Genomic DNA, 26,850 nt, shown 5'->3' on the forward strand with positions numbered 1-26,850 from the left:
TTTATCTTCCTCAGTACTCGTGGAAAGAACCTCGCCGTAGGCTTTTATAAGTTTAAATACCATGGCCACCTATCCTAAAGACTACCCGGTCTTAGACATAACTCCGGCAGTTAATTCCGTTTGCTTACCACTTCTTCGGCGATGTTTGGGCGATCGTAAGCGGTTTCGCCTCTAGCTACTAGCTATTGAATTCATCCTGATTCTAGAACTGGTAAGGTAGATTGTGACTATGCTGTATGGTTTATTCAACGCAGGGTAAGTTTGTGTAATCTTCCTATAGGTATTTAGACAGAGCTAGCATCTCATTCCTGCATTCTTCAGCTTTTTGATCTTTTCATTACGAGCGGAATATCTCAAGTTTCTCTCTTAATAGCGACAAGGAAATGTTGATTTGCTACCTAGTCTAGGTTATGGATATCAGTAAAATATTGATTTGGATCTAAGAAAGTGATACTAACGAAAACCAAGCGGAGCTCTGGTCATACCATCAGATTGAGTTTCGTGGGCTTTGTTATTACACATTAGCTTTATGCCAGCTTTGGGGTAAATAAGAAAATACCGAAGTGTGGTTCTGTTCTTGGTCGTTAGTTGAATTGCAGTGGTTGAAAGTACAATGTGGTTAATCTATCGCGGAAGAAGCGATAAAATACACTAGTCATTTGAGTCATGATCTTTCACTATGGAGCACGAGGCTGTGCATATCCTACTGCTAAGCCATGATCAGCCCACCTTCAGCCTTGCTTACAGGCAACAGTGGGGCCCGGGATAGGTGACGCATCTCACGAGCCTCATTCTGCAAGTCCATCCTATATAAGTCTCTTTGCTGCTTGAATTGAAGATAAAAACAAGAAGAATCTGATGAAAAGCCATTACATATCAAGAGCATTCTGTACCTCAAGACCAACCATGCAGCGACCACCCTCTACATTCCTGACCTCCCCACCGCCCCTCAACGCCCGATGCAATCGCATCAACTTCGAGACCTCCGAGCCACCACTCCCAGAATACAAGAACCTTTGCGCCGCAGTAATTGACAACGCATTCAGCGAAGAAGAATGCGCCGAACTAATCCGCATTGCGGAGTCCAGCACCATCCCTCCCGGTGACTCTTCTGCCACACCTACCTGGGAACGCGCTATGATCAACATCGGAGGTGGCAGGCAAGCGCTCTCAACAGATTCCCGGAATTGTGGGCGCATTATCTATGATTCCGAGGATATAGCTGATAAGCTGTTTGCTCGGTTACTACCGTTCTTCAAGGAGCTGGGGATTGACAAAATTGATAATCAACCTCGGGTGACGGGCCTTGCGGGGCGGAGCAAGGCTTATGGAATGACTCGGTTGAATGAGCGGTTGAGGTTCCTTAGGTATGAAGGGGGAGAGTACTTTAGGCCGCATTGGGATGCGCTATATAAGACGCCTGATGGGAAGGAGAAGTCGTATTATACTATTCAGTTGTATTTGAGTGGGCAGGGGGAGCAGGATCTTGGGGAGTTGAAGAGGGAAATGACGAGGGTTGAGCGGGGAGAGGGAGAGGTGAATCTGGATGTGAAGGGGGAGCTGCTGGGCGGAGCGACGTCTTTTCTACCCAGATATGAGGAGAAGGAGAGACACTTGCGTGTTTTTCCGAAGACGGGCTCGGTGTTGGTGTTTCAGCAGATGGATCTGCTTCATGGTGGGGATCCGGTTCTGAGGGGGACGAAGTATACGATGCGGACGGATGTGATGTATCAGCAGTTGTGATGGTTGTATAGCCAGCCAATTCGATACTAAAAGATAATTTATTTCTGTAATTCAGTGTTGTGTGTATAGCTATCATCTGGCTGACATGAGAGATCTATCGATGTAAGCTGACGTTGTTTCCGGTGCAGATACTCTCCAGTTGCATAATTACCCTGCTCACCCAAAAAGTTAATTGCATTAGACTGGAGGTTGGACACGAGCAAACAGCAGAGCTGACTGCAACAATCACTTGCAATACGAAGCTGACTTGATGGGAGCGATCTTTGGTTCCGTGGATTCCATCCGTCAGCTCCGGACCCACTGATCGCTGTGACATCAGGGTCTTTTCGTGAATGCATACTAGGACCCTTGCAGGTCTCTTACTGTGTATAGTCGAGGAGCTACAAAGTAATTACCCAATGTACTGAAAGCGAACCGCCTCACTCAGAATTGGGGAGTACAATGTGGGAGGTTCTCAGAATCCAGCAGTGTCGCCCAAGATCGATCCTGTGTGAACCACTGTCCATGTTTGGTTTGCCAACTTTAATGCTCGTTAGTGTCTGCGATCAGCCACTGCGATGACTGTCACTTCAGCTGCGGAATTGCCGGTTTAATCCAAGCCTCCACATGTAGGTAGTAGTGTCCCAAACCATGGACTGCAATTCAATGCCATCTCCGCTGCAACCTCGAAGATCCATGGTTCTTCGGTCACTATGATCATCCCCAAGACTTCGGTACCATTCTGGTGCTTGACGAGTATTGATATTTGATCTACCAACCAAGACCTTGGCTGCGCGGCAGCCTTGGTCGGGTTGGAAATCTCGGAGAGAGCTGTTCTTCACCATTACAACCCATCGGCCTCTTCTAAGAAACGGCAGCCGTATGGTACTTGCTAATATGCAGTGTATAGCAGCTTTGCTTGCTCTTGCAAGCATATTCACAGGTCTGTTATTGTCATTTTCGGTCTCAATATCACCACTGCACCACTTCCCGCAACTTCCGAGATGGTCTAACCGTAGAATCTCATAGGCATAAATGCTAGCTTCAATCATGACTACGGAAAACACTTGATGCAAGAGCGCGCGCTACCAAATGCACCAGATGGGTATACACCAACTACGGTCGAATGCGCCGCGAGTCGTCCCACGGTGCGCAGCGCGACAGCACTCTCGTCCAACGAATCGTCATGGCTGAGGACTCGAAGGAACAATACACTGTCGGCCATGAGAGAATTCTTCGGTCATGTCAATATTACGGACTTTGACGCTGTGGGGTACATCGACGGCATCTCTAGCAACACCTCCGATTTGCCTAACATCGGCATCGCTGTCTCTGGTGGAGGGTACCGGGCTCTGATGAACGGTGCTGGGGCAATCAAGGCTTTTGATAACCGCACGGAAAATTCCACCAGCAGTGGCCAGCTGGGTGGGTTGCTGCAATCAGCAACGTACTTGGCTGGCCTCAGTGGTGGGGCGTGGTTAGTGGGATCTATATATCTGAACAATTTCTCCACCATCTCGTCGCTTCAGACCTACGATGACGGGGATGTCTGGCAATTTCAGAACTCGATCTTTGAAGGTCCCGATGGGGATAGCATCCAGATTATTGATTCGGCGACCTACTACCGTGATATATATGATGCAGTTTCCGGGAAGGATGATGCAGGTTGGGAGACATCCATTACCGATTACTGGTATGAAACCTACTTCAACTTTCCCATAGCAGCAATACTGATACTACCCACCAGGGGCCGTGCTCTTTCATACCAGCTCGTCAACGCCACTGCCGGAGGAATCAACTACACCTGGTCATCCATAGCTCTGACCAGCTCCTTCAGAAATGCAGAAATGCCAATGCCCATACTAGTCGCAGATGGCCGTTACCCACACGAGCTCCTAGTCAGCAGCAATGCCACAGTCTACGAATTCAATCCCTGGGAATTCGGCACCTTCGACCCAACGGTCTACGGCTTCGTCCCAGTCCAGTACCTGGGCTCACGCTTTGTAGCCGGATCCCTCCCAAGCAACGAGAGCTGCGTCCGCGGGTTCGACAATGGCGGATTCATAATGGGAACCTCATCCACCCTATTCAACCAATTCCTCCTTCAAATCAACACAACCAGCCTCCCCAGCTTCCTAAAAGATGTATTCACAAACATTCTAGAAGATCTCGGCGAAGACAGTCAAGACATAGCAGTCTACACCCCCAACCCCTTCTACCTATGGGCCAATTCCACCTCCCCATCCGCAAGCGAACCAGTCCTCGACCTCGTGGACGGCGGTGAAGACCTCCAAAACATCCCCTTACATCCACTCATCCAACCAGAGCGCCACGTGGACGTCATCTTCGCGGTAGACTCCTCGGCAGACACACAGTATAACTGGCCCAACGGCACCGCTCTAGTCGCGACCTACGAGCGCAGCCTAAACACTACGGGCATTGGCAATGGAACGTCTTTCCCTGTTATTCCCGACCAGAATACATTTGTCAATGAGGGGCTCAACACGCGCCCGACGTTTTTCGGCTGCAACTCGTCAAATACCACTGGTCCGGCGCCGTTGGTTGTTTACCTTCCTAACTTCCCGTACGTGACTTTTTCGAACGTGTCGACGTTCGATCCGAGTTACTCGGAGGAGCAGAGGGATAGTATTATCCTCAATGGGTACGATGTAGCCACGATGGGGAATAATAGTCGCGATGGGGAATGGTCTGCTTGTGTTGCGTGTGCTGTTCTCAGTCGGTCGTTTGAACGGACTAACACTACGGTGCCGGATCAATGTGACCGGTGCTTTGAGAGGTATTGCTGGGATGGCACTACGAATAGCTCGAATCCGGGCACCTATGAGCCTAGCACGGTGTTCGACAATACTGCGTATGCTGTATTGCCTGCTGTTTTTGCGACTGTGGCGGCTGCTGCGACTGTTTCGGCGTTTATGTAGGACAGCCTTTTTTCGCTGTTTAGTGTGTATGTATGGTTCGATGTATATCTAGTAGTGGTATCGACGCGCACAAAAAACTTAATGCACAGTAGCTCCAAGTATACGAAGTATATATTTCTGAAATTCAAGGCATTCATGAAATGGTAGTGATTGACGTGCTCGACTCCGGAAGAGGCAGCCCACTTCCCTCACGTGTTGCGTTACCAGGGGAACCATCGCCCGATCGCCCAAACAAGCAAGCGGCCACAAACGGCAGGAGCGTCGTCCACTTGGGCGACTTGGATGATCGGCCTCCACTGCTAACTAGTCAACAACCCACGCCAACTCGACCACCACACAAGCCCCCTGCTTACTTTAACCCTGCAGAAGAGCTTCCGGGGTTAAAGCAAGTGATTGTTCACTTATCGCCAGTGGACGCACAATGAGCACGGCAAGTCAATACTAAGTCCCCACCGCCACCGACAGATCATAACAGAAGCGGGACATCAACAACACCCACCTCCGACCTCCCGCGCGGTTGTATTTACCGACCCCGAATATCAATTAACACACAATGGCTCGCGCAGCAGTCATCCCACAGTCGCCGCCCAAGCGGACGACGCGCACACGAACTAAGGGATCGACGACCACTACATCTGCTAAAGCTGCGCCCAAAACGACAAAAGCCAGGGCACCTAGCTCTGCCACCGAAGCGAGGAAAAGAGGCGGCCGGACAACAGCAGCAGCAAGCAGGCCAGCGGACGAAGATGCAGACGAGTCGACAGACGATGAAATTGGCATGTTCTCTGAAAGGAAAACAACGACGGTAGCGAGACCTAAAGGCCGACCTACGACTAAATCCACAACTACCACAGCTAGTCGTGGTAGGAAGGCCACGCTCACAACAAACGCGGAATTGGGCAGCGACAACGATGACGAGCTTGCTCAGTCGGACGCGCCAAAGAAGCGCGCTGGGAGACCGAGGACCAAGCCTGCGACGCCCGCAAAGACCGAAACCGTCCCAAAGACGCGAGGACGGCCGAAGGGTTCTACAGCAACAAAGTCGGCCAAGCCAGTCGATCCTGTGAAGGAAAACACGCGACTCAATGCGAAAGGTTTCACCGATATTGATTTCTCTTCATCGCAGGAAGCGCCCAAACGTGTGTATATTGCGACGAACTCTACGACAGCGAGATCGAATATGCTGCGTGGACCGGCGAAGAAGAAGAAGGTTACATTCCAGGATCCGTCCGAAACTGCAGAAGAAGACATGAGCGAGCCATCTCCCCCGCCGGCTGCTGGAAGGCGACGAGGGACGATTGGGCCTGGACGTCAGGCAGGTCTTGCGTCCAAGCCGGTTCGCAAACCTGCAGCGACCTCTGCTAAGGGCCGGAAGCCGGCGACGGCCAAGAAGGAGGGTCCTAAACCTCTTTCGCCGAAGAAGGCAACGCAGGTTGCCAAAGCGCTTTCGTCGTATGCGGACTCGGATGGAGAGGACGACGAGCTGAGCGGCGATAAAGATCAGGTCAAGTTTGTTGTCAACTCACCCCCCAAACACGGATCAGAAAATACCGGCCTTAGTTCACCAGTGAAGAAGATCAATATCACTGGAAAGTTCCGGAAATCTCTCGACGAGAATGGCGAGCCTCTGCCTGGTCCTAGACGATCGATCGACTTTAATGATACACTCCTTATGTCCAGCCCTGCTCGTCGACCACCCCCCTCACCTTTCAACTTCTCGATGAGAGAAACACCCAAGCGTGGAGCGTTCGCTCCACGCGATGACCCCAAGTCGTTATCACAACCCCATCTCTCTCCAACACACAACTCACCGCTCAAATTGTCGCCCAGGAAGGCACACTTGGAGACTCCGAAGCGAGGAAGCGTCTTTTTGGACAGTGGCAAGCCGTTGTCGCAACCCAACTTTACCCCAGGGCACAATTCCCCTCTCAAGGCGTCACCCAGAAAGGGCCTATTCGGGGCGTCGTTCACGTCACAGGCCCACGCCGAATCCACGTCGACCCCATTGAGACACAGTGTATCTTTCCTTCAAAGCCCGGCAAAAAGGATTGCGTCGCCATTCAAAAGCTCATTGTTTGCAAGCAGAAGCCCCATAACCGAGGATGTCCAGGTTGACACCAGAGGTGTGGAAGAACCTGCTACCCCCGACGTCGACGAATCGCCGCTTCGAATGACCGAATTTCAGGAAGTCAGGGATGCTGAAAGTGAAGACGAGCAGGTTGATGACGATATCCCTGAGGGAGTGGACGATAACGATGCGACCAAGGAAGTCGATACGAAATCCCCAGCCGCTGCAGAAGAGTCCGACGAAGATACTCTGCACGAAGAGTTTGATCGGGAGCAGACCATAGAGTATGAAGAGGAATACACGGGAAATGCGGCTGAAGATGTCACGACGCATGAGGAGCCTAATGAAAGTGACGTTCCCAATGACCAGCAGGTTGAAGAGCCTGCTCACGAGTTGGTCGAGGCCACTGAGGAGCCTATGGAGGAGTCTGAAGAAGAGTTCAGGGACGATGCCATGGAGGAACCTGCTGATGAGCTAGTCGAGTCTACAGAGGAGCCCATCAAGGAGCCCAACAACGAGCCTATGGAGGAGCCTATGGAAGAATACACGGAGGAGATGGCCGAAGAATCTGTTAGCGATCCGACCGAGCATATCGATGAGCCTGTTGAGGAACCCATGGAAAAACTCGCCGATGAGTCAGTGGAGCCACCCATGGAGGAGACCGAGGAGCCTGTCGAAGCAGGAGTGACTGAGCCTGCGGAGGAGTCCTCTGAACCTCCCATCAAAGAGCTCGTTACCGAGCCTGACGCTGAACTTGTCAGGGAACCGGAAGCTGAGCAGACCCACCCAACGGTTGAAGATGAAGAGACTGGCGAGATGAGTAACGAGCATGAAGCTCAGGAGAACGCCACTGAGTACGCTGAAGATAGTCCAGAGCTCGATGCTGAGGTTTCCGTCCCCGACAATAGAGAGGACACCGTGGAAATGGAAGATATTTCCGTTTCCCTGCCCAAGGACTCTAGCCCGTCAAACCGCAGTGAGACGCGCGAAATTATCGTTGAAGAAGAGCCTTCAGCCGAGTACGACCAAGGGGGTGTTGAGCAACCCGAGCATGAGGCAGAAGAGCGCACTGAGACAACGGACCCGGCAACTGAAACTGCTCCAGGCCCAGCCAACACAGGACTAAGAAGCAGCTTGGTTGAAGGCCTTGAGGATGTCTTCGTCGAACGCGCAGCACCCCCCGAGCCTGTCAATGTTGACCGTGATGGTTCGGAGACGGAGGACGACCCGGATATGCTGGAGGCGGCCGACGAAGAGAATGCTGCAGATGCTTTTGACGACTTCGACGACGTGGACGACGAGTACACATTCGATGACACCGACCCAACGCTCGTGGGGTTCGAACCGACCGAGCGGATCCCACCTAACCTCGTTCCCATTCAGCCATACGAAGTCGAAGAAGCGGAAGATCCTTTCAGCCCTTCACGTCAGGCTCAGAACGCCTCCAAGCGTGTTCTTTCGCCCGTTCGTATCCTTGAAAGCCCTGTCAGGCGAAGCCCTATCAGGCGCAGCGCGAGGAATGCTCCTACACCTGCAGCAGCCATGGACAATGGGACGCAAAACAATGCCGACCTCTCGGACCCATTCGTTGAGCACACTCGTGCAACACCTCGTCGCAGATCTACTCGAGGACTACTTTTCGATAATGCCCCTCGTTTCACACCACTGGCGCAACAATTTAGACAGTGGAAATCTAACAGCCCTGAGAAGGCACAGGCGACGCGACCTCGGAGGGGAATCTTCTCTTTGGGAGGCCGCAGGAGGTCTAGCAACGTTACTAGTACTTCTGAGGTTTCATATCCTGATGTATCCAGGCAGGCAGAAGCTTCATCGTCTAAGCCGCAAACTTCGCAGCAAGAGCGGGAAGATGTCGATGTGCGTGAGGTTGCTGGAACTGAAGAGCAGGAGCCTGAAGAAAATGCCGAGCCAGCCCACGAGGAGACCCCAATGCCTGTTTCGCCTGCTGCGCAGGAACAGAGTGAGGATGTCGACGTCCCGGAGCACGATGATGAGGATCAGGAGCAGGAAGCGGAACCGATCGCTGAGGAGCCAAATCAACCTTCATCAGCTGAGTTGCCAACTCCGCAAGAAGATTTGAATGATGTTGATATGTCTCTACCTGAAGAGCAAGATCAGGATCCGGAACCAGTTGATGAGGAGCCAAGCCCGGAGCAGGTTTCATTGCCCAACTCGCCTATTCTGGAGGAAGACAGCAATGATGCCGATATGCCTGCTATACATGAAGACGAGCCGTCACAGCCCATTGGCGACATGCCCAGCCAAATGGAGGCTTTGCTGGCTGAACCTGACACTTTGCAGGAAACTGACAAGTCTACTGATATTCCCGAAATTTACGAAGACGAAGATTCTGGTTCTCAGCAAGCTGGCAATACTGAGACCTTCGAGGAGCCGTTGGAGCAGTCGGCAGAGGTAGTTGAGAGCAGTCAGGAGGCTGTGGCCGACGCAAGCGAGGATAAGGAGAACATGTACGCAGTGCCGTCCGTGCCTTACAATCTCGCTTCTGAGTCGCAGCCAGACAAGGAAAGAGAGCTCGGGGATATTCCCATTCTCGCACCTTCCACTCCGATGAAAAACAGGATTCCTGAGATGCAGACTGTACACACGATTTCTAAAGTTCCACTCAAGCCCGAAGGCCAGATATCGCCGTTGAAGATGTCGCGCAAGCGTGGTCTTTCGCTCTCCGCCTCTTCCCCAGGGCGCTCCTCGAGACCCCGCATGTCGGCAATTGCACCCGTCGCGCGAAATGCCCCCCAGCTCTCACCTCGCAAATCGCCCCGGCTACAAAGAACCGCTTCGCGCCAGTCACTCGGCCAATCCCATACTCCTGATACAGCTAGAAAACCCATTGAGGCTCAAAGACCTGCACCGCCCAAGCGGCCCTCGTACTCTCCCAGCCCTAAGAAGAAGACGAAAACGCCTCGCACGAGCATCAATGCTCCCAAGCTGGCTCTACAGGGCTCTGTTGTATATGTGGATGTGCACACAACCGAGGGAGAGGATGCTAGTGGCATCTTCATTGAGCTTCTGCAGCAAATGGGAGCCCGATGCGTGAAGAACTGGTCGTGGAACCCTCGCGCCAGTGTGTCTCCGGAGGAGGGAACAGAGCCCAAGGAGGGCAAGGTGGGAATCACCCATGTCGTCTACAAAGATGGAGGTGTCCGCACTTTGGAGAAGGTCCGACATGCAAGAGGCCTTGTCAAATGTGTTGGAGTCGGCTGGGTCCTTGAGTAAGTTATTCACTTGTCTGCCAAGGATGCAGGTACTAACGTTGCACAGCTGCGAACGTGAGAACAAATGGCTCGATGAGGCACACTACGAAGTCGACCTGTCTATTATCCCCCGTGGTGGTGCTAAGCGTCGCAAGAGCATGGAACCACGCGCTTTGAGCAACGTCAATGGCACTCTTGTCAAGACCGACGCGGCGAGTGCATCTGCAAACCGCAGACGATCTAGCCTTGCTCCTCCCAAAGAATCCATCCCCAGAGATGCGACACCCTCTTCGCGTGATGAGCCATCTACCCCCGACGCCACTCCTAAGATTGGCGCCGGGCACACGGAAGCAGACCAGCAGTACTGCCACACGCCCAAGACTCCGGGCTACACCCTTGACATGGATGCCATTGGCATGTCGCCAGCCACACCATTCTACCTGTCGCAGCGGACGAAGCTCGTGCAGCAGACCTGTCCTCCGAAGCAGACCCGCCAAGGTCTCTTTACCACGCCGGCTGCGGCACGCGAGCCGAACCAGAAGCTGCGGGCCAAATTGGAGGCAGCTAGACGAAAGAGTATGGCGTATAAGCCGCGAGTGGGGAGTCCCCTTGTTGAGTAGATTTTGGTTGATTTTGTTCGCACCGGATTGGTTTGATTTCTGCATGGTTCTGATTACTGGATTATCTGTTTATGGTTATGGTTATACTACATACCCCTTTGTTGTCTAGTGGCGTATGGTTGAATTATAGTAATTGGAATACAGTTCATATTCATCTACTTAAGTGTATGTTTCAGCTTTGAAGCAAAGTAATCTTGATGATTTACGATGGAGGCATATTCGATATTGATTCGTATTCATCATCATTACAATCAGACATGATTTGTCGATGCGAGACCAGCTCAGCACTCAACGTACCGCAGTCGTATACTCACAGACCCGGACCAACAGAGACAAAGGCTCTCATGGCGTCCACCACATTCCCATCATGCAATCTTAACAACTCGGTCGCAGTGCTCTTATTCAATTCCAACTCCTCGACCTTGTCCACCATCGCCATTAGCCTCCGCCCGAACACTTCTCCGAGGTATTGACATACCAGAAGATTCACATCCTCCACCGCCACCTTAACCGCCTTCTTCTTAGCCCCTTCCACCGGAACCCTCTTCTGGGCCTCGACCGGCTTCTGCACGCCACCACGACCAGCACCACCAGCTTGTCCCGAGGCGATCTCCAAGCGACTCATTGCCTGACCCAGAGCTTCCTGGTCTGCAGCGGAGGGAGTGGAGGAGGACTTGGGGGTGTCGGGGGCGATGTGGCTTGGGTTGAGGGCGGAGAGGGCAGCGGCGGCTTTGCGGTCTTCGGCGTTGGTGGGGTGTTGGTGTTGATGATGTTCATCGGGGTGGGCGGAGGGGATGGAGTCGGACATGGTGATTGATGATACTGATTGATTGATTGATTGATGCAGGGTAGATGGGTTTGGAACTGGACTGTCAGACGTTAGTCAGGTCAGGGGCAAACAATGAAGTTAACCAAGTAGCTAAGTTTAGTTAACTATGGGAGATAAGTAATAGTATTGAGCGAACACATGACGTCGGAGTTCAATAATAATAAGATTGGCATGGCAAAGAGAGCAAATTGCCTGTCTGGGTTAGCGGGACAAGCGTGACTCAAAAGAATCCAAATCCGCGAATAACCGATTTTCTTTTTTTTCTGCATTGAAAGTTAATTTAATTGAAAGTGTAACGTGTTTGTTGTTCTTTGCTTTTCTTTTTATTCTTCAACTTGATTGCTTCTCCTGTTACTTCTTCCTCTATTTTCATCTCTTTTTTCCTTGCTTCGTTGCTGTCATTCATTCATTCATTTCCAAAGAGCGGTGGGGAATCAACATCCACTCTTGACAGCGCCCTAGCGTCGATCAGTCACTAATCACTACTTGCTGCCTCCACCGACACTGTCACAATGGCGGAGTCAGAATGGTCTCCCAGCTGTGTGTATACCATTCTTTTACTTCCTTTCTTAGAGAGGGAGAAGTGATGCGATGACTGACTTTCATCAGCTTGGGCCTCGAAACCCATCAAGCAGGATGTCATTTATGACGATGCGGCGGGCGTACAAGCCGCACTGGCGAAGCTGCAGAAACTCCCGCCGTTGGTCACGACTCAAGAGGTGCGATCTATCGTTTCGTTGAGAGCTGAACAGACAAGCTGATAAACGTATAGGTGAATGACTTAAAGAAGAGCTTGAAGAATGTTGCATTGGGCAAGGCCTTTGTACTCCAGGGTGGTGAGTACACGGATTTAGATTCCGCATGACGGCCGGTACTGATCCTGTGCAAGGCGACTGCGCGGAGCTGTTCGATTACTGCAATATGGACATGATTGAAGCCAAGGTGAAGCTGCTTCTTCAGATGAGTTTGGTTTTGATTTGGGGTATGTTTCTTACAATTACTATACCAAAACGAATCATGCTAATATCACCCAGGAGCAAACAAGCCTGTCGTTCGTATCGCCCGAATTGCAGGCCAATTCGCCAAGTAAGTCTTCACTCTCTCTACATAAACAACAACACCAACTAATACCGAACAGACCCCGCTCCAGCCCAATGGAAACCATCGACGGCGTCGAAATGCCCTCCTTCCGCGGCGACAACATCAACGGCTTCGACGCCACCCCCGAATCCCGCAAACCAGACCCGTCCCGGCTGGTCTCAGCCTACTTCCACTCCGCCGCGACACTCAACTACATGCGCGCCTCCCTCTCCTCAGGTCTCGCCGACCTGCACTCCCCTCTAGACTGGGGTCTCGGGCACGTCATCACCCCCTCCATTCGGGAGAAATACACCAAAATCGTCAATCGCGTCAAAGACGCCCTGCGCTTTATGCAAACCGTCGGCATCGACACCGACCGCGGCGTCGAGACCGTCGACATCTACACCAGCCACGAAGGCCTCCTCCTCGAATACGAACAAAGCCTCCTCCGACACCTCAAGAACCCCGACCCTCCCACCACCTCCACACAGCCCCCCAAATCCTACTACGCCACCTCCTCCCACTTCCTCTGGATCGGCGACCGCACCCGCCAAATCAACGGCGCACACGTCGAATTCTTCCGAGGCATCGCCAACCCCATCGGCATCAAAATCGGCCCTAGCATGACTCCTACCGAACTCACCTCCCTCCTGGACATTGTCAACCCAACTCACGAAATCGGCAAAGTCACCCTCATCTCGCGCTACGGCGCAGCAAAGATCTCACAGTACCTGCCCGCCCATATCGCCGCCGTACAAGCCTCGGGTCACATCCCCGTCTGGCAATGCGATCCCATGCACGGTAACACGCAGGCCACGCCGTCCGGGGTGAAGACGCGGCATTTCAGCGATATCTTGTCCGAGCTGAAGCAGGCATTGGAGATACATCGCGCGGCGGGATCATTCCTGGGCGGAATGCATTTGGAGCTGACGGGCGAGGCAGTGACGGAGTGTGTGGGTGGTGCTGGGGGGTTGACAGAGGAGGGATTGAGTGAGCGGTACACGACGTTTTGTGATCCCAGGTTGAGCGAGAAGCAGGCGTTGGAGTTGGCGTTCTTGGTGGCGGGGTTTTATAGGGAGTTGGATGAGGAGTTGGCGGAGGATGAGTCTATATAGCCAGCCCAGCCCAGTCCCCTTTGGACTAAAATGGAAGGATAGTAACGTCTTTATGGTATGGAACTAATGTACTTCTTTCGGCTTATTAGTAGGGTAGTTCTACCGATTATCTAGGATGTGTTGTAGGGGAATCGTTACGATGATAGGTAGTGTTGATCGAGCTACTTAACTCTCATAGAACTATTATATTATCTACCACCTTTGCAGTTCGATGTCCATACTAATACCACCTCTACTCCATTTCATACTCATAATGAACAAACCATGAATAGTAGTAGTCAATGGTATCCATTGCTATATAAAGATGAATAAAGGCCGTCTCATCTATTATCATAACCTACTGACCCACCCATCCACCCTTTATCCATCTATCCATCTATCCAACCAACCCATATACACACCAAACTAAATGCATATATACACAACTCCCCCATACATACTACTTGTTGGCAGACCTCTTCTTCTTCCTCTCAATCCCCCTCCCCTCCCAAATAAACCACAAAACAACCCACCCGACCATCGCCTCGACGGCCAACCCCCACCAAACACCTCCGACAAAATTCCCCCTCAGGCCCTCACCCAACCCCCAGCCACCCAAAAACGGCCCTAACGTTCTCGCCGCCGACGAAATACTCTGCGAGACGCCATTAATCGTGCCAAGCACCTTCGCATCCGAGACACTATTATTCACTAGGATGACCGCAGCGGGGAGCGCGAACGTCCTCGACACGACCTGCAGTGCGATCACCACGGTGAATGCAGGCCAGACGATGTATGCTGCGGGGGGAAGAAGGAGGAGGAAGGGCATGAGGGCGTATGCGAGGGAGGAGAAAGGTAGGAAGGTGCGGAAGGACCGTAAGGTACCCAGGTAGCCTTGGACCCAGGGGTAGATGAAGATTTGTAAAGGGAGGCCGATGATCCCGATGATGGCGGTGGCGAGCCCGACGCGCGAGGAGGGCAGGCCGAGGCCGCCGGAGAAGTGGAACCAGCCGGTTCTGGTGGAGGGAGGGGCGCGCGGGGTGGGGAGGAAGGTGAAGGTGATGGCGTTGAAGGCGGAGGTGTGGAAGGCGAGGAGGAATTGGGCGAGGAGGGTGAGGAGGACGTTGCGGGTGTAGATTTGGCGGAAGGAGGGGCGGGATGATGGTGTCTTTGGGGTTGGACGGGAGGAGCGGCTGCTGATGCTGATGCTGCGGCGGTGGTGGGAGGTGTTGTCGATGTAGAGGGATTCGTCGTCGGGGTGTTCGGTTAGACGTTGGTAGTATTTGCTGTCTTTGTGTTTGGTGCGGCGGAGGGCGCGTGAGATCCGGTGCCCGAGTTGACGGCCCCAGTCGCTGCGGTGGCGGGCTGTTTCGTGGGTCTGTAGCTTGATGATTAGATGATGGGGTTGAAGAGGATGTTGGGGTAGGGATGGGGCGTACCTCGTCTAAGCCGAAGAAGACAGCTAGCAACGAGCAGAAGATGAATACTGCACTGAGCAGGTTTGGTAACAGGAAGGGCCATTTGCGCATCCACTCCACCCCATTCGCACCACCGAGGAATGTGCCCGGTCCGAAGATCTGGGGATAGTTCTTGACTGGATCAGCTAGGGCACCGCCCAGCACTGGGCCGATGATGACGCCGATGTTGAAGCACATGGGCAGTAAGAGGAACGCTCGAGATTGATACCTGCATTTGTCAGTGATCATATCCATCGTAGGAAAGGTACAGGGTATGGACGTACTTCTTCTCCTCGATAATCTCCGCAATCATCGTCCTCATCACACCCACATTACTATTCAGCACACCTCCCAGCGTGCGAAACACCGCAGCAGCCACAAACGACCGCGAGAACCCGAATCCCAAGCACGAGATACACGTCCCCAGCGACCCGATCAGCAACACTCTCTTCCTCCCCATCCACTCCGCATCAGCTAGCCGTCCCCACCACACAGCCGTCAGGAACTGCGCCGCAGTGAAACTGCCCTGCAAGATGCCTGCCTGTCCGGAGATAGTCGAGTCCGGTAAGGACGGGTCGAACGACTTGAGCTGGTAGAACATGTACGCTTGCAGGGAGGTCTGGGTGAGTGGCTCTGAGAGACGGGCGATGGTGAGGATAGCGAGTTGGCTCTTTTTCGGTAGTGAAGACCATGTTACGGGTTTCTCGTCGGCGTCGTTGTTGTTGTCTTCGTTGGGGTTGGGGTCGTCTTCGTTCGCGATCAGGTTGGTATTTTCTTCGTCGTCATCGTCGCTGGAGCTAAAGCTGTCGCTGTCGCTGTCACTGAAGCTGCTGTCATCGTCGTCGTCGCTACTGTTGTGATCATCTACTGATAAGCGCTGCGACTGAGAGAATTCGGGCATAGGCGCCGGCGCAAGTATACGGGTCTGCGCCGAGCTGCCGTCGTGGATGGCAGTGTTGACGCTGTCTTGGTCGCCGTCGATGGAGGAATCGACTGACATGGCGGGCGACAAGAATTGGGTGTCCGGATTCTTGCGGAGGCGTGAGGCGTCGGCCTCGGGCGCGGAGATAGCAGCAGTAGTATCTACATGATTGTCGGTGTGGGAGTTGCGGATCTCGGGTGGTTGTGTGGAGGTCATATATAGCTATTGTCGTGAAGAACAGTAGGAGAATCTGGGGAAGCCGTCAGGTACTTCAAAGTCAAAGTTCAACGGGGACGATAAAATCTACGGAAAAAGAAAAGGGTGGGAACAAATCTGGGGAGAAGAAGAAAGTGGATAAGAAGAAAGCCGAAGAGGCGATGAGCCAAAGATTCGCCCGAAGCTTGTCATCCCCGCTAAACCTGCCTCGGGTTTAGTCGCCGCGACTTTGCCGATGCCTGATTCTGTATAAACGAGGATGCGACATGCATATCACTCCCCATTCTTCTCATCCTGCACTGTGTAACACCGCGTCCCTTACATGGCTAGGTACCCCCTACTCAGTTAAACGAATATTGCATGTACGCAAGCATTGACTCATCTGTGCTACCGTTTCAAAACATCCATATCCAATACCATCCCAGACAGGCAGTAATCAATTCAACAAGGCTAGGCACTCCCTGAAACCGCATCAGAACGCCGTATCCAACACTATTAAGGACAAAAAGAAGAAAAGAAGAAGAAAAAGGAAGGAAGAAAGAGGGGCGAAGGGCAAGTCCGATCGCATCCTGTTGCGAGATCAACACCTGGACGGAGATCTTATTCAGTCCGTCGACGTCCATGAACAACCTCAAGCAACAGACACATGAACGAGTCCGAGGACTCTCGAAGACAGTCACACACCACATGCATGGCGGACACATTCCTTGAGGATCAACTCAAAGACCCTGCGCATCATCGCGTTCTCAAAAACCAGGGACATACACAATGTCAGTCGGAAACCTGATCCGAAAACATTACATCTGCACAAGACTAGGAGAGCGTGAGAGAAAAGAAAGAAATGAAAGACAAGGGGAATAGAGAAAAATACACAGTTAGAATCACACATGCTCAAGACCAATGTAACAAATCAAGGAAAAGAAAAGAGCGGTAGCTCAGTGGTATTCAACTAGCTGCGACGGCTTCCACCAGTCCTGCCCGTCATCTCCAGCGTACTTTCAAACCCCTCCCAAGGAAGCTCATCATCGTCTTCCGAGTCCGGTTCCTTGCGACAGGACTTGTCCGTGGTGGCGGTGACGTCTGCTGTCCGTCCTGCCGTATCAATTCCAATCGACTGAAGAGTCACTTCCATCTCCTGCTCCGTCATCTCACGGCCATTCTGCTTCTGGCCTTCAAGGACGTCGTACAGCGCATAAATCTGGTCGGCCTTCATGTCGATATCCTTCAACAGCTTCTCGATCTTCTCGCCCACAGACTTCCTCTGTCGCTTGCTCAGCGAGGCATCCAGCTTGTTGTACGAGCCCTGGTATGCCACCAGCTGCATCTTCAGGTGGGCCAGCTCATCTTCCAAAGCCTTGAGCACGGTCGCGAGGGCAAGCTCTGGCGATTGCGCGGGGCGCATGGTAGGCTCCTCATTGTAGACAGACGGCTCGGGCATACGCTCTGAAACGGGAACGGGCTTCGGAATCTTCACTGCCTCTGCAGTATGTTCACAAGAGGCACCTGGAATGGACTGCTTGCAGACCGTGCAGTTTTTGCCATTGTGCTTAGTGGCACTGTCAAGTGCACGCTGAGCAGGTTCAGGAAGCTTTGAAAGATTGTTCTCGACCAGATGCGCGGGGTTGAACGTAATATCAGGCAAGATAAAGGCCGAGGTCATCTCTTCGGCCATCCTCCGCCGGCGTCGCTGGGAAGCAGCAGCCCCGGAGTTGTCCGAATGCCGTCTGGGGCGTTCGACAGGCACCGACAAGTTACTTTCTCCTTCAGTCATGCTAGCCTTGGAGTTGGCGGTCAAGTCACCCATGGCCGAGGCGGGTCTAGATGGCAACCCCTTGCTTTCTTTGAGGGAAGACTTTCTGGGAATCGTCGACTTAGCCAGGCTCTGCCGGGTCGTGTTTCCGGTCTCGTTTGCAGTCTGCTCTTTGCTTGTACTCGACTGCCGCCGTTTCCGAGCCAGGCGTTCCTCTTCCAGCGTCTTCCGTAGTTGAGCGATTTCACGTTCCTGAAATCAGAGTAAGTACGGGTGTGCAATGTGGCAAGAACTTGAAAGGCAACTTACATCAACGAAGCTCAGCAGGGTCAAATCCTGCTCCGTTGCATTGGATTTCTTGGTGTTTCCAGTGACCTCACCACTCGATTCAACAGGCTCTGTCTCCTCCACCTCTTCGACAACCACTCTCTTGACGCGCTGTTTGCCAGTGTTCGACTGCTTCCTGGTACTCACATCACTGCTCTCCGACCGGCTCTTGGACTTTCCTGATCTCGACTTCGACTTTTCCCTGGTCTGGGGGACGTCGATCGAAAACAGTGCCTCTTCTGCACGCTCCTTTTCAAGCCGGGAAATTTCCTTATCAACCTGCGTCGAGATCTTGGCGCGCGAATCTTCCTGACGTCTAGACTTGGATCGCGAGCTCTTCCCAGTGACCTCGCGGGTGCTTCGGCTCGTATGCTTGCTATGCTGCGTATCGATTTGGCTATCCTCGTCGCTTGCATCAGTCATAGAAGACTGCTCTGACTCGACTGTGTCCTCACGTGCTCTGGAGCCTGCGGCCAAGATCTTCGATATCTGCGACTTCAAGTCTGCATTCTCCTGGCGCAGACTCTCATTCTCGCTCTTGAGGTCTTGACTCTCCAGATATGCAACTCCCAATTGAGAGACTGCCATGTCTCGTTCTCGGTTCAGCCGCTTTAAAGTCGATTCCTGAATCTGGGCCTTTCTTTCGATAATGTCGAGTTTGTTCTGCAGAGCCAGGTTGGCGGCATCTAGTTCTGCATACAGAGTTAGCTCAGTATCGCGATGACCAAGATAGAAGTGCTTACTTTGGTTCTCGTTGGCAAGCTGATCTCTTCGGTAGTCATCCTCGTCGGATTCGTAAGGTCTGCTGCGACCATGCTTGTCCTTTGAGCGCTTGTTTGCCCTCAGCGCTTCATTCTCCCGCTTCATATCATCCAACCTCCGTTCGGCGTCAGACTTGGACCTCTCCAATTCTGCAACCTTGTCCTGCAAGAGTCTCAATGAAACGAAGAGTGCCTTCTCATCTTCCGGAATGGGGACAGCATCCAGCGGCATGTGTTCGCGAGTCAAAGAAACATCAGTAGCATCATGCGGAGGGGAGACAAAGCGCGTCGTCCGTGCTCTGTTCTGACGGGAATACACGGGCGTGCCGTCTTCGTAGACGCCCGAGACCAACTCTGACAAGTTGGGAAGATCCGGTAGTAGGAATGACTGCTGAGTAGCCGTATCACCTGCATTGTTGGCCATATTGCGAGAGCTGTTACTGGACTTTCCGCGACGGAGTTCGCGAGCGTAAGCCTCCTGAGAAGCCTTCTCCACCGCATCGGCAATCTGATGAGAGAGGTTGGGGTTTCCAAAACGTGTCGGACGCGTACTGTTGGCCATGGCCGGAGGCCTTTCGTCCTCGATTAGGGATCCTTCATAAGTATCGCGAACCTTTGCGTGCATGTCTGACAGCGTTCGTCGCTCTTTGCGGTTCGACTTGGCTGTGTGGGGATCAACGTTCTCCTTATGGGCCAGGCTGGCGCGTCTGATTTGAGCATCCTTTCGGAGACTATCGCTGACCGCTCTTCTCGCCGGGTTCCGCAGAGCAGACTTCTGAGGGGTATTAGAAGTAGGATAATCGAGTCTGACGGCGGGTGACGACGAGCGAACGCTGTTTTCGATGCTCATGTAGGAGTTTCTCGAGTCGTCCAATCGACGGGGAGGTTTCGTCGGGCCTCGGCCGGCCTCAATGGAGATGCTGTCGTCGTTGTCGGCCTCTTCTTCTTCTTCGGATGTGCCGACCGGGGAAAAATCTGGTAGATATTGCTCGAAGGTGGATGTGTTGAAAGCGTAGTCGGGCTCTTCTTCTTCGTACTCGTGGCGCTTCCTGGCGTTGGTGTGCATGGACGGAAGTCGGGGGCTACCATGACCGAGCTCTTTGGTGGACGCGAGCGCCTCGTGCTCAGGGTCAAAGTCGGAGCCAAACGACGCGAAGCTATTCGTTGTTGCTTCGCGCGACATGTTGCCGGTTGATGTGACGCGCCTTTTGGGGCAGTTTATTGACGGAGTGAAAAATCGAGTACCTCACAGGTATCGAATGATTAAGCTGACTGAATCAGCAAAGCAAATTTGGGAAGTAATCCGCTCGTTGTTCTGAGGCTGCAAGCTGCACGGCGGACAGTCAAATGTTTAGAGAGTTGCTGGTAGCGCGTCGGTGCAGCGCGAGTCTCCCGGCTTGAGGAGGAAGTAGTAGCCAGGGAAACCACCACTGAAAGGAAGACAGTGCAATTGCCTAGAGAAGACCAAGCCACTGCGGTTTCCGGACTATCGCAGAGGCAGCACAATTGCACGGTAAGACCTGGCTAACCGGCTAGACAACGCAATGGGGACGCGAGTGGATGATGCGACGGAAATAAATGAGGAGGCTGGGCTGGCAACAAGTTACTACGTCCTCGACCCAAGTGGAACTCGCCCGCTGCTTTTGGTTTGTTTACTCCCGTGGGCCCCCCTCCCGTGGAGCGGCTGACCGCCTTCCGAGTGCTTACGCCACGAGCCAAGCTGCAGAGATAGTGATTATATCCAATTCATGAATCTTATTCTAGACAACATTTTCGCACGTCGTTATTGAAGCTTTTGCATTGAGATTTTCCATCATATACTGGAGCGTATAATATGTGCAGACAGATCCAATAAACACAGTGCCCCCTTTTCTAAATGTACAGGCAGACTGGTGTGGGCTGAGAAAACAAGAAGAGCCGTCCATAGATTCGCCTTTTAATAAAACGCCTTGCGGGCTAACATGAATGTCCAAGGGAAAGAAAACTATTGACAGGGTCGGAGAGTAATTAAAACAACCTATATGCTAGTATGTAGGGTCGTAAACGCTTATGCTCGTAACGGGTATTGGAATGCGAGGTCGGAAGGGGCGAGGAATGGCAGCCGTGAATGTAGACCGATGGGTCAGGTCTTCTAGTTGGTGAAAAGACATATCGATAATAGAGAATCAAGACGCCTAGTGACTATGAGTGTCATCCCTCAAGAGGTGTGTTTCGGCTGATTCAGAAGCAGGGTGTTCTTCGACACGCTCTTCAGTGATGGGTTGAGTGGTGGTGGCAGGTTGTTCGGTATGTTGTTCGGCGGTTTGTTGCTCTTCCGGCTCCTCTTCCCGCAGAGGATTCGTGGGCGTGGTGGGAGTGTTGCTGATAGGGCTGGCCACATCGATATGGATGGTTGGCAGGGGGGTCAAATCACGAAGCTGCGGCGCATGCTCGCCCCTCTCCGCGATTGGGCTCGTATAAGGTGGCGCTTCTCCCCATTCCAGGACCTCGTACTCAGGCGGCGGGATGTTGAGTTCACCCACATCACCCTCGTCGACCGTTATTGACGGGCGATCAGCCGAATGAGCAGACGCCGCATGCGATTGCACCTGAGTCAAAGTCTCCGCATCGGAGACGTTGGATACCCCAGACTGATACGACGAGTACGACTCGCCTCGAGAATGAACGCCGGTGAGAATCGATCCTGAGGATCGATCGGGCGCTGATGCATCGGTGAGAAGAGGACGACGGTCCGAATCGGGCGACGTGGCTCTGATACGCGACCCGTCATGCCGCACGTGGCCCAGTTCTGCATAAGAGACACTGGAGATACGCCTATCGCGACCCCGGTTGCGAGATTCCGCCAGAGCCGCGCTGAGGTTTGAACCACTTCCATTGGCAGACGCGCTGCTTCTCGCGCGGGCCCGACTCTCCTGCCGGAGTTCTTCAAGGCGAATATAGTCCCCACGAGCACGAGCCTCCCGGCGCTCCTGTCGCCGCCATTCACGGTCGGCTATCTCCTCTCGCCGTTGCAAACGGATTTGGTAGAGAGACTCCATCAGCTCTTCTCTGCGGGATTCCTCCTCTTCAGCTGTTTCGGGGAACTCGACAACCATGTCCATGCCTGCTCGCTCCCCCTCTCGAGCGATGACCTGCTCCGTTGGCTTGGGACTGGGCGAGTAGGCGGGAAGGGTGATGACCGAGCGAACCGATGTATCCCGTCGAACATTGCTCGTATTGTTGGCGGCCGGGGTGGTAGTTCGCATCTCCGAGCCTCCTTCGGCGGGCGTGTCTCTGGTGTTCGCATTTGGATTATTCGCCCCGGGGACCTGACCGTATGAGACGCCCACGTTCCACCTATTCCATTTGTCCTTTAGGAATTTTCCAGGCAAATATTTCGGGCGACAGTTCATGCGACGGAGGGTACGTAAGACGAAATAGGTCATTAAGGCGGATGCCACGGCGAAAATGATGCAAGCGACGCACTGCAATTAGAGGAAAAGATGCATTAGTGACTGCGGGAAACCGAAGAAAGAGAGCACCCACTATTATAATGATATTATTCCTGCTCGAGTTATCATTGTCGGAGGCGTGGTTTTTATCCGGGCTATTATCGGTACTATTGGTGTTGGTGTTGGGATTGTTGATAATGTTGCCCGGACCATCCTGACGGATGTCAAATTGGCGGAAGTTGACTGGAATGTGCATGCTGTGGATTCCGGGCGATCGGGAATGAGCCCAGATCTATAGCCCCTAAGCATGCAGACCAGCGAGAAAGTCGACGATAGGAGGTATTATCGCAGGCGAAAAGAGGTTTGAAAAACCCGGATCGGAGGCGAACTGGAAATGGTAGCCTAAACCGGGAACGCTGCGGAACTGGCGGATGAACAGTGAAGGTTTGTACTCGGTGGTATGAATGAATAAGGAAAAAGCAAGATAGGCTGCAGAAGGGGGCCTGGTGGGAGATTTGATAAGATATTACGAATCAGACCATAGAATGCGACTGAAATCAACACGAATAGCTAGAGATAGAGCCAGCAATAATGAATGAGATGGTATATTATGGAGAAGAAGAGACATGCGCGAATCCATGGCCTCAAGCTGTGATGGCTGGGGGAAGAAAGGACCAGGAGAGAGAATACGAGCAGGACCGCGGCAAGATTTCAGCGGCTAACTGGTGTCAGAGAATGACGATGCTCATCATTCCAAGACAGGCCTGCAAGTGGTTGTCGAATGGCAAGAGAGGAGGGCCACAGATTGGCGCTGATTGACTGATTGCTGATGCTGATGCTGATGCCGACGAGAAAGTGGCTGGGTCGCTGGCGGAGATAAAATAGCGAATGGATTTTTCCCCAGCCAGAAAGAAGTGACTGATCAGAAGTACGACCCTTGGACGCTTCCAGACTCAGGAGGTCAGATTGATCGTGACACGACACCAGTACGCATCAACAGAGTCTCTATACAAATTAAAAAGGACTCCATCGCACCCTCCCGACTAATTAAAGACGATCTCATTGTGAAACGAGAGGCGCAATACAAATTGAAGCTGCCGGGTTTTCCTTCCCGAACCACCGGCGCGTGCCATTTTTAGAACACGTTCCTTCGCTGCTGGTTTTCTGGTTGGTATCGGATCAGCGTTGGGGGGTTGTTCTCAGTTGATTTGCTCCAGACGCCTCTCTATCTAGCTTTTAAGTTCGGTCAGCTTATTGCCCAAGGAAAATTAAGCTCACTTTATCATCGCCAGGGTCAACTGAGCACCACCAGGGATGGGGCTGTCATTACGGAGTACCCCATCGGAATAAAGTCCTCCCGGGTTACTAGTTGGTCTTGTTAGTTGTTAGTCTCGTTATGGAGTCTCCCTCCTGAATCCTGACCCACTCCTCATCTACACCATATTCATGTAGTTAGCCGATCTCGCTTTCAGGGCAACAGGTTTCCTGCTATCTTCCATTATGCCAAAAACACGACAGCTCCTTCAGTGAGAAACCACCTATTCTTACACTAAGGAGGATCATAACATTCTTCAACTGTCTTACTATGAGAAGCAAAATATATTCTTTGCTCATCTTTATGCTCACCGAGCTGGATTAAAGACGTTGTCCCATTCAACTTAAGTTATTCGGATGTCTGTCAGATGTTAGACGCTGAAAATTAGTTACATGGTAGTTCCAACGTTTGTATCCCGGCACGGCCAGCACTCAGTACAAGGCCCTGAATCTTTGACTTTCCATACGGGATTGGTGAGGATTATACCGGGTAACGGAGATGAGAAGGTTAGATGCGATGCAGAACCTAAAATGGCTTCGTGAGTACTGTCTTGACGTTCCAATCCCGGATATATATACGCTTGGCTCCTCGACGGGTTGGTTAGGGGGATCGAGTCCTAGCAAATTGGCCGCTTGCCATTGAAACCCACCGGCTTGAAATGAACGAATACCGAGTTGCGTGCATCGTGATTATGGATACTCAACCGTTGACTCATGACTCGGACGTTCTCACATTCCATGATAATGGCCTCCAATTTCAACTAAATGCAATGAAATAACCTTGGGATTCTGTGATTCAACTATACCCACTTTTTGCGATGAGAACAATATCCATCATTCTTCAAGCGAGAACTTGGTCGAGGGCCTTTCGTCCCCTCTCTAACTGACCTATGTCCGAATAACATATCCGTTGATGATAGCTGGAAAATGTCTTGTCCACTGGACTTAGAGTGGGCCGGCTATTTGCAGATTGAGGTGATTAGAGCCTTTCATCGGCTAAAAAAAGTTTGGGCGTCGATCAGCTAGGGCCATCTGAGTACTACAATTTCGGAGATAATTCATGAATGCCCTAAAGACCGAAGAGAAAGAGAAGGAGGCATTGATGCAAATCTCCGCGCTACTATCGGACATTGTGATATTATCTTGATAATAGGGCCTTTTGTTACCTTATTTTGACTCTCTTCAGGCCATATGGTCTTTTCACAACCGCTGTTCTGCACTGATAATCGAGAATAATCTCTTTCAATCATGCCAATTACGAGGAGAGTGAGCCGTATCGCGAATCAAAAGGTTTCTAGTAAGGAGGCGTACGACGAATACTCAGGCAGGATTGAGGGTGACATTCTCCAGCATGACATTTTGAGACAGTTCTTATAAACTAGTAGTCTTGTATACCTGTAATTCTGCTCAACAATTTGTGGGCCAATAACAAAGCAGCATGCGCATCAATCATCCTGCCTATGAAAGCGCCGTTGGATGCTACCAATCCGTTCAAAAACATTCTTATTATTTTACAATATCCGCTCAGGCATCCAGCAAGTAACTACTTGCTAGTAGTACCCAAGCTACCCAGCGTCCCATCCAATCCCATCTCATCCCGCACCGGCCATTGAATCTCGGAGAGTACAGACTACACCAAGTCAAGGGTGATCCTAAGGACAACATGCACAGACAAACCTTCACCCATATTACGCAAGCTCCTTCCCTCCTTCAATCAGGCCTCCATTCCACGCAGTGGCTCAATCATAATCATCATCGGAGATAATCCATGACCCAACCATATCCGCCCATCCATCCATCTCACTATCCCGGACTTAACCAATCTTACCTCCGGCAATCCCGAACCTGCCTGGCTAAACCAACCCACTACGCCATGCCATGGGAACCTCGAACTCTACCTGCCCACATCAACTGACAGCAACACATAAGCAACCAAGTTCCCCGCTCTTCCTAAAGCTTATTTTTCTGGAAGGTCGATCCTAGCTATCAACCTACTCAACATTATCTGCCTCATATTGAAAAAGACAATAGCAGATAAACAGATACCTCAACTACCACCACGCCATATAGATATATATTAGTATCATCATGTCCTGTCCCGACTGCTTCAGCGGCCACGTGCACGAGGACACTACGCCCAGAGGAACAGTCACCACCTTGCATGGCCTGAAAGCATATGTGACGGAGCCGACGTCCACAGAATCCCCCATCAAGGGAATCATCATCATCATTCCGGATGCGTTTGGGTGGGAGTTCGTCAATAATCGCATTCTGGCTGATCATTATGCCGATAAAGGAGGGTATAAGGTGTATTTGCCTGAATTCATGAATGGTATGTTTACTTCTGACCTTCGATGCTCATGAGACCTGCAATGCGGAATAGCTATATACTAATATATATAAACTAAATAACCAGGACACGCCGCCCCAGTCTGGGCTCTAAACACCCTATCCGCAATAATGAAGACCTCATCTATCATGGACTGGATCACGAAACCGTAAGTCCCACATACCTCTCTACCTAGCACAACTACAATGCAATCCTCACAACGTATACTACGATACAGCTACCACATCGCCTGCGCCATGTACGCCATGATCCCCTTCGTCTACCACACCAAATTCACCACCTGCTGGCCCACCGTCAAGACATTCTTCACCGCCGTACGACGCAACGAAGGCGCCAACCTCCCCATCGCAGCTGCAGGGTTCTGTTGGGGCGGGTTACACACCGTGTATCTCGCGCACGACAAAGAAGAAGACAAAGTAAATGGCAAACCCCTAATCGATGCCGGGTTCACCGGCCATCCCAGCAATCTGAAGATCCCCGCGGATATCGAGAAGATCAAGATCCCCGTGAGCTTTGCAATGGCAGAGCTGGATAATATGGTGAAAATGCCGCAGATCAAGCAGATTGAGAAAGCCGTGGGAGAGAGGGATGTGGGGGAGGTGAAGGTGTACTATGGGGCTGGGCATGGGTTTTGTGTGCGTGCGGATGTGATGGTTAAGGATGTGAGGGCGCAGGCTGAGGAGGCGGAGGATCAGGCGATTGCGTGGTTTCAGAAGCAGTTTGCGAAGGTGTCTTATTGA

General features: G+C 52.1%; 10 protein-coding genes across 10 annotated transcripts; 5 read left to right on the top strand and 5 right to left on the bottom strand.

Moving 5' to 3' along the window:
• Positions 1-858: 858 nt before the first annotated feature.
• Positions 859-1,743, top strand: AKAW2_51374S (uncharacterized protein; the record flags this gene model as incomplete). The annotated part of the gene is made up of 1 exon (XM_041691296.1): positions 859-1,743. The coding sequence occupies one exon, from the start codon at positions 859-861 to the stop codon at positions 1,741-1,743; it is 885 nt and encodes a 294-aa protein (XP_041544795.1).
• Positions 1,744-2,604: 861 nt separating this feature from the next.
• On the top strand, positions 2,605-4,661 carry PLB1_3 (lysophospholipase family protein; the record flags this gene model as incomplete). The annotated part of the gene is made up of 3 exons (XM_041691297.1): positions 2,605-2,665; positions 2,752-3,415; positions 3,470-4,661. 3 exons carry the CDS (start codon positions 2,605-2,607, stop codon positions 4,659-4,661), a joined length of 1,917 nt encoding a protein of 638 aa, XP_041544796.1.
• A 553-nt stretch (positions 4,662-5,214) lies between these two features.
• AKAW2_51376S (uncharacterized protein) lies at positions 5,215-10,579 on the top strand (the record flags this gene model as incomplete). Its single annotated transcript, XM_041691298.1, has 2 exons — positions 5,215-9,977; positions 10,027-10,579. 2 exons carry the CDS (start codon positions 5,215-5,217, stop codon positions 10,577-10,579), a joined length of 5,316 nt encoding a protein of 1,771 aa, XP_041544797.1.
• Positions 10,580-10,889: 310 nt separating this feature from the next.
• On the bottom strand, positions 10,890-11,387 carry AKAW2_51377A (huntingtin-interacting protein K; the record flags this gene model as incomplete). Its single annotated transcript, XM_041691299.1, has 1 exon — positions 10,890-11,387. One exon carries the CDS (start codon positions 11,385-11,387, stop codon positions 10,890-10,892), a length of 498 nt encoding a protein of 165 aa, XP_041544798.1.
• Positions 11,388-12,562: 1,175 nt separating this feature from the next.
• ARO8_2 (3-deoxy-7-phosphoheptulonate synthase class II) lies at positions 12,563-13,603 on the top strand (the record flags this gene model as incomplete). The annotated part of the gene is made up of 1 exon (XM_041691300.1): positions 12,563-13,603. The coding sequence occupies one exon, from the start codon at positions 12,563-12,565 to the stop codon at positions 13,601-13,603; it is 1,041 nt and encodes a 346-aa protein (XP_041544799.1).
• A 439-nt stretch (positions 13,604-14,042) lies between these two features.
• AKAW2_51379A (putative MFS multidrug transporter) lies at positions 14,043-16,177 on the bottom strand (the record flags this gene model as incomplete). The annotated part of the gene is made up of 3 exons (XM_041691302.1): positions 14,043-14,960; positions 15,022-15,268; positions 15,324-16,177. 3 exons carry the CDS (start codon positions 16,175-16,177, stop codon positions 14,043-14,045), a joined length of 2,019 nt encoding a protein of 672 aa, XP_041544800.1.
• Positions 16,178-16,572: 395 nt separating this feature from the next.
• AKAW2_51380A (uncharacterized protein) lies at positions 16,573-16,881 on the bottom strand (the record flags this gene model as incomplete). The annotated part of the gene is made up of 1 exon (XM_041691303.1): positions 16,573-16,881. One exon carries the CDS (start codon positions 16,879-16,881, stop codon positions 16,573-16,575), a length of 309 nt encoding a protein of 102 aa, XP_041544801.1.
• A 245-nt stretch (positions 16,882-17,126) lies between these two features.
• On the bottom strand, positions 17,127-20,198 carry AKAW2_51381A (uncharacterized protein; the record flags this gene model as incomplete). The annotated part of the gene is made up of 3 exons (XM_041691304.1): positions 17,127-18,179; positions 18,237-18,946; positions 18,998-20,198. The coding sequence occupies 3 exons, from the start codon at positions 20,196-20,198 to the stop codon at positions 17,127-17,129; spliced, it is 2,964 nt and encodes a 987-aa protein (XP_041544802.1).
• A 991-nt stretch (positions 20,199-21,189) lies between these two features.
• AKAW2_51382A (uncharacterized protein) lies at positions 21,190-22,702 on the bottom strand (the record flags this gene model as incomplete). The annotated part of the gene is made up of 2 exons (XM_041691305.1): positions 21,190-22,479; positions 22,541-22,702. 2 exons carry the CDS (start codon positions 22,700-22,702, stop codon positions 21,190-21,192), a joined length of 1,452 nt encoding a protein of 483 aa, XP_041544803.1.
• A 3,146-nt stretch (positions 22,703-25,848) lies between these two features.
• AKAW2_51383S (dienelactone hydrolase family protein) lies at positions 25,849-26,850 on the top strand (the record flags this gene model as incomplete). The annotated part of the gene is made up of 3 exons (XM_041691306.1): positions 25,849-26,092; positions 26,177-26,258; positions 26,328-26,850. 3 exons carry the CDS (start codon positions 25,849-25,851, stop codon positions 26,848-26,850), a joined length of 849 nt encoding a protein of 282 aa, XP_041544804.1.

This window comes from Aspergillus luchuensis, chromosome 5, assembly GCF_016861625.1.
Source record: "Aspergillus luchuensis IFO 4308 DNA, chromosome 5, nearly complete sequence".
Lineage (NCBI taxonomy): Eukaryota > Fungi > Ascomycota > Eurotiomycetes > Eurotiales > Aspergillaceae > Aspergillus > Aspergillus luchuensis.